We start from the raw sequence: 14,707 nt of genomic DNA, 5'->3' as shown, positions 1-14,707 counted from the left end.
ACAAATGAATAAGCAGGTTAACAGAACCAATGAACATCATCTGCATACAGACTGGTACAACACCAGTCCCCTACAGGAAGGAGCAGAAGCAGCTGCCAGCTTTCCAAGCGAATTCTCTAACTCTCTAATGGGTTTTTCAGATTCTGAGAGTTACACTAGTAAACTCTTGAGAAATACTTCCATGACAATTCACACGAGTTCCAGAACTTAAGCTTTTATTTAAGCAACTTCAAACACTTCCATAGTAATGCACATATTTTCATTCTGAACTGTCAAAGCTAAACCCACACAGACCTCTCCTTTGCAACCAAACGGTCAGAGCCTCCCTTTTGTCTACCCTGGGGCTTTGATTGGGCTCCAGCCCTCAGCCTTGCAATTCAGCAGCCCTGGCCACCGCTGAACTCTGCAAGTCGAGAGTAACATTAGCCAAAATATTAAAGCAGAGTAAATCTTCCCCCTCTGTTCCTGACCAAAACATAACTTGCTCAGGGTTAAGTCAAGAGTGACAGAACATGAAGCCCGAGCCCTTGCACTGCATGCAATCCACATCCGGATCCCTGTTACATGAGCAGGGGCCTGTTCTCTGAAGATAGACTAACCAGGAAAGAAAAAAAAATCTACAGCTCTTGCAAAAAACCAAAAATCTTTGCACATCCATGGAAACTCCAGGCAGCTACTTTTGTTGTAGCTCCCCATTTATTGTCACTTTAACAATGATAGAATATTTTTCATTTACGACTGAAGTTGATGATGTGCAACACCAATGAATGCCATCCAGATGAAGCATTAGGGCTGACTGCCAGTGAAATAGATTTCTTAAATTAAAATCCCTTTAAACAATACACTTAAACAGAGATTGCATTCCTTTAATATTAAACAATATATCAGAATGGATGTCCAATGCAGTCCATTTCACTCTGTCCCATGAAATTTGACTTTTCCCTTTCAAAGACTATTTACATGAGATGTCCAGGGCTAACCAACCACCAAGAATAACAAAACAAAATAATAACATAAACATCCTACACTTCAGATACTCTGTCCTCTTGCATTTTGCAAGTATTCTCTCCACGGTTCCAGAGATAAAAGAAGTATAGTTTTAGATATCAGATGCAAATAAAATAATTCATGAGAAACAATGTATTTCCTTTTTCTTCACTCTGGATTAACAGATTACAAGCCTGTAATTTCTACTCAACAAAAAAAGAGGAAAAAGAGAAGGGAAAAAACCCCAACCCAACAAGAAAGCAAGTATCTTAAGAACTCAGCCCTATATGAAAATTTTAAATGCATAGATTCATTTGATTTACTTGCACACAGTAGGATTTTACAGAAATAATTAAATAATTAGAGATTTTAGCTTTTTAAAAAAATACATGCAATTCTAAATTCAGACTGAACCTTCAAATTCTCCAGCTTTAGTCAAACACCAACATATCTAATATCAAAATGAAAGGTTATTGTTAAAGTATGACCTTATGAAGGTTAACACACCTAGCTGTCTTAATTATTTATAGAATGCTTAAAGCACTGTTTTAGCAAAAGGACATACAAACCAAGATCTGAAGCTTGAAAGATTACTAGCACAAAGTTTTATAAATTACCATTCAAAAATCATAGAATTTTAGTTTGATGTCGGAGTCTGATGAAACAGTGAATATACATAAGAATAATCCAATATTATTTCCACTTTAATTACCCTAAAAATTGCAATTAGCTGCTAACTGACTGGGAATTGTTAAAAAAAAATAAATTATATATATATATATAAAAATATTTTTTCTGGAAAATCATTGTACAGGAAATATCTAACTCTGTAAGGTACACAGTGTGCCTCCCTTCCACCAGCTAGAGAACCCCCAGTGATCACACCTGCACCAGTGCAGGCTTCCTTCCAGCAAGGCCCTGCCGCTGCCACACAGACCCCAAGGGAATCCAGTTCGACATTCCCGCTCAAGGTTTGGATGCTCCAGCTACTGCAGTCACACACAGTAAACACAGCTGTCACAGCATTTCCAGCATACAGGAAGGCAAGACAGCAGAGCAGTTTGCTAAAAACTCACATTGGCCAAATCAGCACCACGGAAATGTATGACTCTCAGGCACTTCCCAGAACTGGGAAGAAAAAACCAAATGGAGCAGGGTGGGGTAAACACTTCCCTATGGGAAGAAAGGAATACTCTCAAAAGAATAAAATCTAGGAAATCAGATATTACATTTGCTTCAAGAAATATACCGCAGCAACACAACAATGAAAGCCAGATTACCTTTGCTCACACACTGCTGAGTCCCAAGATATGAGACTTCAATCTACAATTCTTCTTAGCATTTCTAAGCAAGAATAATATTTCTTACTACTTAGAGGTCTCCTAAAGGCTTTTACTAAGAAACCCTTATACTTGTGACATGCATAAATGTGTCACATATTGTATTTAAAAAACATATTGCATTTAAGTCACCTGAATTTCACAGATTTTTCTCTGGTTCCCAAATTACAAAAAAAGGCTGAATGGAGCCAAATTGAAGCAGATCAGAGAACCAGACACCGGACACTGGCCTGAAGTGGCAAAGAGCAGTTATCTACCAAAGAGTTTCAGAAAAAAAAAAAAAAGAAAAAACAAAAACAAAACCCAAGCCACAAGAAATCATTTTCCCACAGCATTCCTATAACTGATCACTAGCCTAGCATTCAAGGGCTTCCCAAGAAAAAAATCATTTACTGTAACTTCAGATTTGGTAAGCCTTAATAGATGTTATTTCCTAGACTTTCTCATATATGTTTACGTATTTTTCACCCTCTGTCCCTATACAAAGGAATTTAAAAGCTTCCAGTGTCTTTTCACATTAAAGTTTTACTCTCATCTGAGTTATTCTCATATCTAAATCTTCTATACACTGACTATAGCAATGAGACTCCTAAAGCTGCAATGGTACTTGATAAAATGGTATGTCCCTGCTTCACAAAAGACAAAAATTTTCTATATATCCTTATGCGGACTCATTTGCATTTTTTACTAAATTTAACCTGAGTTGTCACCAATGACAGGATACTTTCCTAAAAGAATACAATTCACTGCACTCTAAGCTATTTTGTAAAAGACATTTACAAGATTCCATCCACTGTACACTACTCTTAATTTGTTAAAAATAACAGTTACAGGCCTTTGTGCTATCAAACCATTTAGCTTCATATTAGGTGCTTTATATTGTTCCTCTGATCCTTACCAAAAGTACATTATACTAATTTAAATATTTTTAGACTATATGGTGCCTGACTTACACTATTGCCTTGGAGGATGCAACTCTCAGTCTTGTACCATAATTAAATTTTTGAGATTTTTCTTTGGCTAGCAGACAGCCAGCAGTCTATACTTCACAAGCAGGCACCTCTATTCATGACTATTCTATCTGGAAAACTGCTGCTTTGGATACCTTGGTAAAATAGCAGGAAAATTAACTAATAGTCCCTTTCCTCCTCTCAAGTCTTAACCATGAAACCAAGGCCATACCTGTTTATTGGTGTTGACCAAAGACTAAAATGTTCAGAAAAAACCCCCCAAACAACAACAAACCCCCCCCCCCCCCCCCCAAAAAAAAAACCAAACTCTGGTCCAATATGCATTGAAGGCCTACTGAAAGTATTCTAAATTAAAGACCAAGAGAAAATTAATTCTCTCCCTTCTCCTGGACATGAAACTGCAGAAAAATTCTCTTCTGGATAGTCTTTCAGTCTCCAGTGGGCAGAGGCTAAGAGCAATAAGCAAAATAAAAAAATGTTTCCTTCAGGAAGATGCTGAACACAGCTGACCTGAGATTTCCTGCCCTATCCCCACAGACAGTCTGTTGGCAATAGCTAACACAGCTTCCCTGAACACATAGGAAATATAGCAATTATTATTCTGGGAGAATGGTCACTTCTTGTGCTCTGCAGTGGGAGAATGTATGGAAATACCTTACTCTTCTGCTCTAGAAAAAGGCCTTGTTTTTATATCTCATGCACCTAAGAATATCAGCATAATGACAAAATCTTGTGGATGTATCCAAAACAGATAAGCTGAAGAGTACTGTTACACCTTTCCCTAATGACACAGTCAGTCACACACTGTGTTCTCCCACTGTGTTCTCTCAAACTTGGAGAAAGGATGTGTGGGAGCTGTGCTTCAACAGCTGAGATACACACAATGGGGGGGTGGAAGGACGATAACGACATGAAAACATGCCCAGCCAATTTAGTCTGTCCTACAGCCAGTAAACAGAAACCTTAGATTAGATAAGGATGTCTGCTTGATATAGCTTATGCCTTGCAACATACGGAAGTCATCCAATTATTAAGAAAGCTGAAGAAAAAAACCCGTTGTAAATAAATTGCAAGCAATATAAATGCAAAATCTAGAACAGATCAGATCAAAATCATTCAGAGTGCAGACTAAAGCAAAACTAGAAATATTCAACATACTTTAGCTAGGAAATCTGAATTTAGAGAGGTACTTCGTTTTTATAGAATGTGTTTTCCTCATGTGTTTTCCTCATGTGTTTTCCTGAGATAAAAACCAACACAGAGCAAGCCACAGCTGGCCCAGTACAGGTAGTTAGGAAGAGTGGTACATTCCGAGTGAGGCAAGGGGATACATCTGACTTCTGAAGTCGCTTAGATAGCTACACAACTATTCTCCATTTCAAGTCTAGATAATTACTATGTTGCAGAAAATAACTCATGAAGCAGCAGATGGTGCAACATGGGAACACCTGTTCCTTTAAACACCAATACAAAACAAGGGAGCAAGAGCCGTTTTCCTTTGTAAGGAAAGAATCCAGCTTTGGAGGACAAAATACATAAATACCACCAGACTGTGGGCAGAACCCAAAATAATCCATTCAGCATTCTGTGCTAAACACGGAATGCAGCTGCCCTTGACCCAGCCCTGTTGACGTGTTGATAAACTGTCAGAAGCAACACACGCATTCACAGGACTGAAGCACCCAAAAGATACTCCAGAGCAACCTTCTTTTTTCAAGGACAGCTTGATGACAATGACTTTGATTTTTACAAACAAGTGCAACTAACAGATACCTTGGAATGGTTAACTAGGTTTGTTTTTGCTTCCCCCTGGTTTTTTTCATTAGGCAATTATGCCGTATAATCACAATTTCTAATTCACTGGTCAGGTTAAATGGCAGTTCACATGGAACTGCAGCAGCCCTTCAGGGCCTGTGTGTCCTCCTTTACCAACTAGCAAACCAAAAGTGTTTTAAATCTGGATGTATAGAAGTTCCTTCACATCTACACCAGTGATCACTTTACTACTGTACCTCTTATCTTGAAAATGTACACAAATATAAATTGGTACTGTAAGAACGTAAGGGAAATGGATTCAGGAGTTACAGGCACCATTTGCGCTCGCCAGCCACTTTTATTCATGCGCAGCAACTTAGCACTTTGTGTATTCTAGAGAATAATTCACATGGGAAGAACACCACTTTTTCACCTCCTTCCACAGTTCCCGAAGCAATGCCACCATCAGACGGAAACGTCCGTGTCTCAGTACAAAAGCGCCGAGCGAAGCATCCCGCGCCGCGCCCGCGGGGTCCCGCAGCCCCCGGCACATTGCTGCAGTCTCGCCCCGCCGGGCCCGCCATGCCGGACGGGGGTCGCCCCCCGCTCGCCGGGTGGGTTCTCTCGCCAGGGCTGAGCCCCGAGCCCGCCTCCCGCCCCAGCGCCCAGCTGGTCCCTCCAAATTCCCGGTCTTTCCCACGCCTGGACGCGCGGCCCCCGCTGACCCGCTCCCTTCCCCCCTCCTGGCCGCCTCACCGATAAGGACGCGGAGGTGCTTGAGTCGGGTGAGTGGGTCCTTGCGGGTGTCCAGCACCTTCTGCGTGGATTTCCGCACGTCCCCGTGCGGCTTCTTGGAAAACATCCCGCCGGGCCCGGCTCCGGGCCCGGCCCCGGCGCCGAGCTCCAGAGGCGGACAGCGGCCTCCGGATCTGCCCGCTCTGGGGCCCCTACATAGCCAAAGGCGGCAGCGCCGCCGCCGCCGCCACCTCCTCCTCCTCCTCCGGACTCCGACTGCGATGCGGCGAGGGCGGCGGGGCGCGGCGCAGAGCCAACTCCCCGCGGGCCGGGGGGCCGGGCTGGGCCTGGACTCCCCCTTCTTCCTCCCTCGCTTTCCTCCCGCTGCTTCACGACAGCCGTCAGGTACGACCCCAGGCGTCCCCATGGCAACCGCGTCGCACGTCACGGCGGCGCTGCCCCGCGCACCTCCGAGGCGCGCCGGGCGGCGCCGCGCCGACCGCGCTGCCCCGGGGCCCGGCCGAGGATGGAGAGCAGGCGCCGGAGCGGGACCCTTAGGGGCTCGCTGCAGGATCCTCTGGGCCGCTCGGCAACAGTAACTGGTGTAGGAAACTGTACTTCTGCTGTTTCTAAGTTAAATGTAAAGTTATCTCATTACACAGCTACTCTGGTTGTACAGAGAAACTGCAGGGTAAGGGGGCAATCCTGTGAGCAGTAAGGAAATAAAATCCAGGTGGGGACCGTTTTCATCACGGCAGCGACTCCAAACCTTTTACTCAAGCCTCAGTTGTGCAACCAGCAATGATGTGTCTCAGTTCCTCTTTCCACACTGATCCTCCAAGTGCTGCAACTCCTCACGCCGAGCTCCTGCCCGAAGCTGCTTCTCCCCGATTTCACTGCCTATGCCTTCAGCTGCAGTGCTGGCACCGAGATCGAACCATCAGCACGTCTGGGTCCAGCCTGAGGCATCCTCATTTCTTCTGCGCTCTGTTAGGATGGTCATGTCCCTTCTGCTCCTACAGCAAAGCCAAATGAGCTCAAGAGAACACGTTTGGCTCAGTCCCATGCACAACCTCACAGCAAGGCCAACAACAGCCAGGGAAATGGTGAGGTGCCGTATCAACTGTTGCTGAGGATTGAATAACTATCATTGAAAAAGTCCCAAGTTTCTCCTGAAAGTTTGTTTGCATTCATGAGATAGAGAATTCTTGGAATTTCCAAAAGACATCTGCTGTAGTATCATATAAGACTCTTTCTAGTGTCCCTTTGCTTGGATATTTTTAAACAGTCACTGGTGCTCTGTTTTGGATTGAGGATCACTTCTGTGAGCTGAGAGTCTGATTGGAGCAGCTGGAGTTTTTAATATTGGAAATATTTCATTATTTGAGACTTGTTTTAAAATTCCAAGAATTGTCAACACTTACGTACCTGTCACATAAATAATATAACCCAAGCATTTAAAATAATGATGAATAACAGTTAACGTTAAGCATCAGGGCAATGAGAACATAGTCAGCAGGGCATCAGTCAGGGACTCAGTGTTGTCTGCCTGCTTATGTGGTCTGCCCCAAAGCATTTTAAATATTCTACTATCTCTGTAAATGAGATCCAAAGATGTTAGGTAATAGCTAGTATTACCATTATTTCATTTACTATTACACAGTATATTTTAGCTCTCTAAGATCTGACAATGATACATTGATTTATGTGCTTTGATTTCTAAATGTCATTAATTCTAAACACAATTCTGCATATTGAAAAACTTTGAGATATCTTTTCTTTGAATAATTTGCTTGCTTTTCCGTTAATTTTTAGATCTTTAACTCGAGACAAGATGAAAAATAATAGAGCAAGACATCATTAAAATATTACATGACAGGAGGGAGTGGTGTTAACCAAGACAATAATGGCTTCTATAGATAACCTCCTTGTGCAGGCACACCAGGCAGGAAGGGCATGTTCTGTGCACAGGAAAAGCCATGATCTTGCAAAGGCTTAACTTTGAAGCATGTGACTTCTTCAGTTCTTTGAATATGCATGAAGGACAAGGTTAGAAAAGAGCAGGATTAGTTAGGCAGAGGTTAGGTTCTGCTGCCTTCCAGGCTGCTATTATTGTGCCCAATTCTTGGCATTTCCACTTTAAAGAAAGAACTTTTAAAATGTTTCTGCCCAGACACAAGGGGACTGTCATAACTAAGTTTAACTGAACTTTTAGAGGAGTACCATAGACAATTAAATGCTGCAGAACTTTATTTCCTCCTTCTATTAGCTGTCATCAAGCCTGACAGAGTTCAGAAAGGATTTGGATAATTCTGTCAGGCACATGGTGTGCCCCTTGGGGATGGTCCTGAGCAGGGCCAGGAGTTGGACTCGATGATCCTGGTAGGTCCCTTCCAACTCAGCAGATTCTGTGGTTCTGTGATTTCTACAGTGCCCCACAGGACACTTAAAGTAGTAGGGGGCAATTGGATCACATTCGTACCATAAAAAAAAACTTCTCCCAGTTTATCTAGGATTTATGATTTCCTAAGATTTCAGCTGTTGCCAAATACTTCAGAAAACATATAGGTATTTTTTAATACATCCTAGAGAGCATAAACCCTTCAGCTGTGGCCTAATTCAACAGTTCAACATGCCAAATGGATAGATTTATGTTTTGAATTCTTGGATACAGCTACAGATATCTAAGTTTCTGGAATTCTTGCCTTACTAATAATTACATCACACAAAGTTATGTGATTAAAAGTGAGTTAAAATTCCTCAGATTTTCACTAAGTATTTCCCATCTTTTGGGTAGCTAGTATAGATCTTAAACCTGACCCCTTTGAAGTATATGCACTGAAGACCTATTTGCCCACATGGTCCTTCAAGAAAAGAAGAAATTTAAAACAATTTTTAAAAAGTGTCACTGCTTCTGATCTTTTCACATTTAGCTTCACAGTATCCTTCCTATGAGGGTTGTCTTGCTTTTGAGAAAGAAGGCTCTTTAAATTGTGCTGTGGCCACTGGAGTCTTGTGCTGTGAACCTCTGTGTATATGGCTTTGCTGTGTAGCAGTATTCCCGTTCATCGTGAGTAACAAATTTTTACTTAATTGGCAACTATTTACTTTATGAAAAAGGCCCCCAAAACTAGATATTTGATTAGTCAAAACCACAGTTGTAAATTTGTAAATCTGGAAATTTAATATTTATGTGTAACATATTGATACTAGAGATGTTTACTGCTTTCACCTAAGCAGTCAAATATCAGGATCCTCTAATATATTTCTGTTATAATAATAACGGAACAGCTAACTGTCCCTTCAACAAAATCCTCTTCCTATAAAGATGATGGTTCCCATGATTTCCCATTGCATTTGCACAACTCTGTACCTCACAGATGAAGTCTGGAATTTATTTATTTCTGTGTTTCAGGGAAGGAGCTTTTATGAGCTTATACTCTGTTTTTGTGTCATTAGCAGTGTATGAGCATTAATACCTCTGTGTTATACAAAGCCAGAACACTGCAGTCTTTCCATCATCAAAGATTGTAAGTTTGAATAAATTTTTCCAAGAACTATAGAACTCATGAAGCCAGATGCCACTGAAAGCCATGAGTCACCTCCCTTCACAACCATAAGCCTTCCTTTGTTTAGTCTTCCCTTACCTGTTCTGGATGGGCTGGACTGCAGTTAAGTCTTAACTATATGTGTTGTTTATCCCATCCTCAGTCCAGGGACATACCTTCTGTCAGTGGTCCATTGAGTCTCACGGCAGGACTGGTAAAATTACATCCTCCCATTGTGAGATGTTCCACCCAGGGGAGGAGCCAAACATTCTTACCTAGATAAAATCTGAGACTTGGAACACCAGGAGAGCTTTTTCCCTTGGATTCCCAGAGGAAGACCAGGCCCATCTACGCCAGCACTGGACCTTTAGAGGAAAACTAGCCTTCTACAAGATCACTGCTACAACAGAACAACATCTGTCACTGCAGGAGGACTGCAGCCACCATTTAACGGGACTGCTACCAACACCCAGACTAACGGGGTGTCAGGTGGTATTCTGAACCTGTCAGTGGTTTTTTTGTATTACTGAATTTTTATTTTAGTTTTCCTAGTAAAGAATTGTTATTCCTGTTCTCATATCTTTGCCTGAGAGTCTCTTAATTTCAAAATTATTATAATTTGGAGGGAGGGGGTTTACATTTTCCATTTCAAGAGAGGCTCCTGCCTTCCTTAGCAGACAGCTGTCTTTTCAAACCAAGACACTGTCCCTTGGACATAAGCTAAGTGAACACATCCCTCTCTGGGACATTACTAGGTTTTGTTCCAAATGCTGTTTCACAAAACATACAGAAACTTGGTATCTTTAATATTCATGCTCTCTTGTAATATAAGATCAATATCAGACAATGGTGTCAAAAGTAGCAGGGAGAGTGCAATTGGAAAAAAACCCACCACAATAAACCTCAAACCAACCAAGTAAGCCACCAAAACCAACAGACAACCATTACCTAAGTTTTATTTCCTTAGCATGCTAGGACTGTGTCAGCCATGCTCAAAGAACAGAAGGTATAAAGGGCCTGTCATGACCAGAAACTTTCATACACGTGGAAGTTATTTTAAAACTGGTGTAATCATTGCTAATTCCTGGCCAGCAGTGTCAGAGAATTTAGCCTTTTGCTTTGCAAAGTCACCTCCAACTCACAATGTTTGAATTCTAATGAAAGCACTAGCATCCATATCTCATAGGAAAGAGCTTTTGAAATGTGAATAGTGGAAGTTGCAACATCTTTAAACCAAAAGTACTCAAACAACCACTGAGATGTTTTATTTTTCTTTCCCAACTTCTGAAATAGTTTTGCAATATTGACAAATGCACAAAAGAAACCCTGCATGTCTGCCAGCCTCTGGTGGAGAGAGAATTTTGTACAGGTTATTTCCTTTCTATCAAAAGAAATATTTTGCCCCGATCTCTCCTGTTATATCACCTGCAGGAGGAAAATGGATATTTTAGAAATAGGCCATATCTCTTTGTGTTTATTTTGATTAGTACAACTTTACACCTTTTGCAGCATATATTAGAGCATTTTGCATAGAAAAAACACGATCTGAGGAATGAACATCATCCAACAGCCTTCAGACATAGTTCATAACTGGCACTCCATGACTGCTACTTTAAATTGCTGCTGATCTTGACCTGCATGCAAAATAGCCTTTTCAGAGTTCTTGTGACCTACCTCACCCTCAAACTGCACTTGCAAATTGAGGGTGAAGAATTAGATTTAATAAAGTATTCAGTGTATCATTTTTTAGTGATAGAAAGTGAAATGGTTTGGTTTGCTGGAGTCCAAACACCCCAGGGCAACCACTTCTTTCTGGCTAATAGGTCGCTCTTCTGTCACCTTTGGAGGACCTCACCCTTAACAGCCACACCTGTGATGACCATGACTAAGACATGCTACATCTTTGAAGTGGGAGAGACTTCTAATGAGAAGTTATTTCCAACTCATTAAGATATTGCACACATGGCAAAAGCTCTTTCATCCCTGCTTCTCCTTCAAGGTTTCATCTATACCTGTATCCTAATGACTCACATTATATATATTTCTGGTTTCTCCCTTTACAGTCTTCTTCTTGTCAGAAATACTCAGTTATTATGCAACTACTCCCTATAACAAAAGCTGGCAATCAGGTTTATAATCAGAAAATTAGTAACTGCTTTTCAGAACCTAAAGTGATACATACTCACTGCCTCCATTCAATAAATTAGGTGTAAAATTACAGCTTTCCTTCCTAGCTTTTTCTAAAGGTATCCCAAATTGGGAAAGGAGATAGTAACATCTGTACTAGCCAGCATTTTATTTATAATAATTGTTATTGCATCCAATTTTTTTCAATGCCAGTTTTCAACAGAATTTCCAGTTTTGCATTTTTACATGGTTGCCAACTGTTCCTGTTAATGGTGTTTTTCTAATTGTTGGAAAATACCACCAAAAAAAACCCCCAGCTGTTAATCCCCACCTTTCCATTAAATGCAGAGCTGAGCAGATGAGGATGATGACAATCACCTTCTTAATAGTTATTTCACTCTAATAAAGGGTAAAAATCATGATCCAGAAAGAAAAAAATCACACCTTTGTAGGCATATAACACTTGCATTCACTTATATTGATGAAATGGTCAGTCCAGAGACTGGTCCTCTGGTACTTGGCTGGATTTATAGATGTATTTATATGCACTAAACAAAAATCTTTGCAAGTCATCTAACAGGCCAGAGAGAATTTCCTCTTTCTCCACTCCTAGCATTTGCTTCTAGAGAGCTGATTAGGATAGGTGTTGCTACTTTATGTGTTCAGGGTTTATAAGAGATCTCATAAATTAGCTTTATAGTCTGGAAATAAACTATAAGCTGCCATAAGCCCTGTGCCCATATGTAGTGCCCAGAAGTACCCTTTGCTCTTACATTACTCCATTTGGACAGTCAATTTCAACCAGTACTTTTTTTTTTCCTCCACACAACAGATGTTGATACTGCTTTAGCTAGGTAATCCCCCCCTCTCCTGGCTATAAACAGAATAGAAGCATGTAGAGTTGTGTGTAATTAAAAAAAGTTTCTGTCTAACTCCTCATCATGGTTGCTGATTTCCACCAGGGCATGGGAACTGTGATTTCCTTCTGGAGTTTATTTTTAGCTCCTTTAGACCTAGTTCCAACTGTTTGAATAGGAAATTACAATCAAGCCAGAGGTTTCCTGTTTTCCTGCCATTCCTTTCCCTGCAACTATTTTCCAGCAGAGTTTTGGTTGTTTTGCTTTTTTTAGTCCAGAACCTTTGATTTCTAGTCTTTTTATCTTGCTAATCCAAGAGGCAACACTTGAATTGGGGATTGTTAGACATTTTTACTTCTGATTTTGTGTTTTGGGGCTTTTTTCCTTTTCTGAATCCCTACGGACTATTTTTTAAAAAATTCAGATCCAGATGGTGAAATTTCCTGGTTTTCTTCTGGGATGTCTCTTGGTGTTTCAGGCCATCTCTTAGCCATTGGACTATCAGTAATCACTACTAACACTTTAACTGGGCTACCTCAAAAGAATAGCAGACTGGGGGAAAAAAAAAAAAAAAGGACCTGGGTAACTACTTTGGTCAGTTTTTAAAGCTATGTGAACCAGCACTTGGCCAGGCTTCGGGGACTCACAAGTTTCCTGGGGAAAACAAGTTCAGCTTCCGTCGCTCGATTAAGCAGCCAGAGGCATTTAAAAGCGTCGGGCCAGGCCGGCTCCCTGAGGCCGAGGGGCGGCCGGGCACAGCCTGCGCGGTGCAGGCAGCCGGCAGCGCCCGCGGCGGGGAGCGCGGGCAGGGGAGGGAGCTCCGGCACCTGCGGCTGCCCGCCGCTGCCCAGCTAGCACAGCACTCGGGATCCCCATGCGGGCTACAGCTCTTTTACAAGTCGTAGGTTTGTATTTGATGTTAGCAAGACGTTCTTTATTGTGAAGGTGATGAGGAACTGGATGGGTTATCCAGAGAAGCTGTGGAGACTCCATCCCCGAAGTGCTCAAGGCCAGGTTGGATGGGGCTCTGAGCAACTAGTGGAAGGAATCCCTGCCCTCGGCAGGGGTGTTGGAACTAGATTATCTTTAAAGTCCTTCCCATCTGAAACCATTCTACGGATCTATGAAAAAAAAAAAGAAAGATGAAAATTGTGATTATTACGGAGAGAGCATGCCAAGTTGTGCTGTGCCCCTAGGTGACTACAAAGCCAGAGACAGCGAGAAGAGAAGGGATGGAGTTTGCACACTGAAGGGTGGGAGGTCAGTTATGTCTGATTTTTCTCTCAGTATTCTTGGAGAAGAGGTGGCACACCTACATACACTCCTCTTGGGGGAGATACAGGGAAATTACTTATATTGGATATACAGAGATGTGGGAGAAAAGAAGTGACTAATGAACAGCAATAGTTGTTGTGGTTAAGGTGGGCAGCTATTGCTATGGAGGTGGAAATCCAGAGGGAAGTGCATAAGTTATTAAATGCCTCACAATATAGCCTCCATAACATCCATCCAGACAGCAGAGAGGGACTAAATTTGGATCTCAATACAAAGAACTGCTCCTGCCAGGCACACAGAACTTTAACTACTTTGAAGTGGCACATCACATCACTGAGACACACTGTGCTCTTGCAGCTGGCCCAGATTTCAAGAGTGAGACTGTGATACAAACGAGCTCACCTTCGCCCCAAAGATATCACCCACACTGACCTGCAGGCCACAACCAGCTCTGTATTTCAGGACTGCCAGACTTCCTTGTATTTGCTTATGTCCTGAGGTGAAGCTAATCAGTCTCTCAGAGCAAGGGCACAGTCTGGACAGCTTTTTCCAGAAAGTGTCACTTCTATTCAGTACATCTTATGTACCACAATTAAAAGCAATTGGTGAATGAACAGGCAAGTAGTGATACTCAAAGCCAAAAAAAATTATCCCAAACCTACACAGACTGCAGTCTTATCTCTTTAGTCACTTCTCATACCCACTCTCAGTGGACAGTTGCCACTTTCAGTTAAGTCTGACTTAGTTTAAAGCATATCACACTGGTTACAGGACAGCATATGACACTGGAGAAGAAGCAAGTTCTGCTGGGGAGGCCACTATTCATAGAATCATCAAATGGTTTGAGTTGGAAGGGACCTTAAAGATCATCTTGTTCCAAAAGTTCCTGGAATACTTCCAGGGATGAGGCATCCACAGCTTCTCTGGGCAACCCGTTCCAGTTCCTCACCACCCTCACAGTGAAGAATTTCCCCTCAATAACCACGAGGACCTCTCCCTTCTGAGATCCGAGCCACAAGGGACGCCTTGCCAGGATGCAACACTCCTCGGCGGGAGGCTGGTGGGGCACACGTGAGGCCCCGCGTCGTCCCTCCGCTACTCGGGCAGGGAAC

At 42.1% G+C, this 14,707-nt stretch overlaps 1 protein-coding gene across 10 annotated transcripts in view; it reads right to left on the bottom strand.

Annotated features, from left to right (window-relative positions):
- The window catches only part of RALGAPA1 (Ral GTPase activating protein catalytic subunit alpha 1), a 132,259-nt gene extending 126,092 nt beyond the window's left edge, over window positions 1-6,167 (bottom strand). For all 10 annotated transcript variants that reach the window (XR_014616265.1, XR_014616266.1, XR_014616267.1 and 7 more), the window contains exon 1: window positions 5,810-6,167. Coding sequence is in view for 5 of the 10 variants with exons in the window: in XM_084208435.1 (XP_084064561.1) it covers window positions 5,810-5,915 (106 nt within the window). In the remaining 5 variants the exon portion in view is untranslated. The remainder of the gene's footprint in view (window positions 1-5,809) is intronic.
- Between the last annotated feature and the right edge of the window lie 8,540 nt (window positions 6,168-14,707).

The sequence above is a fragment of the Fringilla coelebs genome, assembly GCF_963513975.1.
Source record: "Fringilla coelebs genome assembly, chromosome: 6".
Taxonomy (NCBI): Eukaryota; Metazoa; Chordata; class Aves; order Passeriformes; family Fringillidae; genus Fringilla; species Fringilla coelebs.
This window is presented reverse-complemented; position numbering and strand designations above follow the sequence as displayed.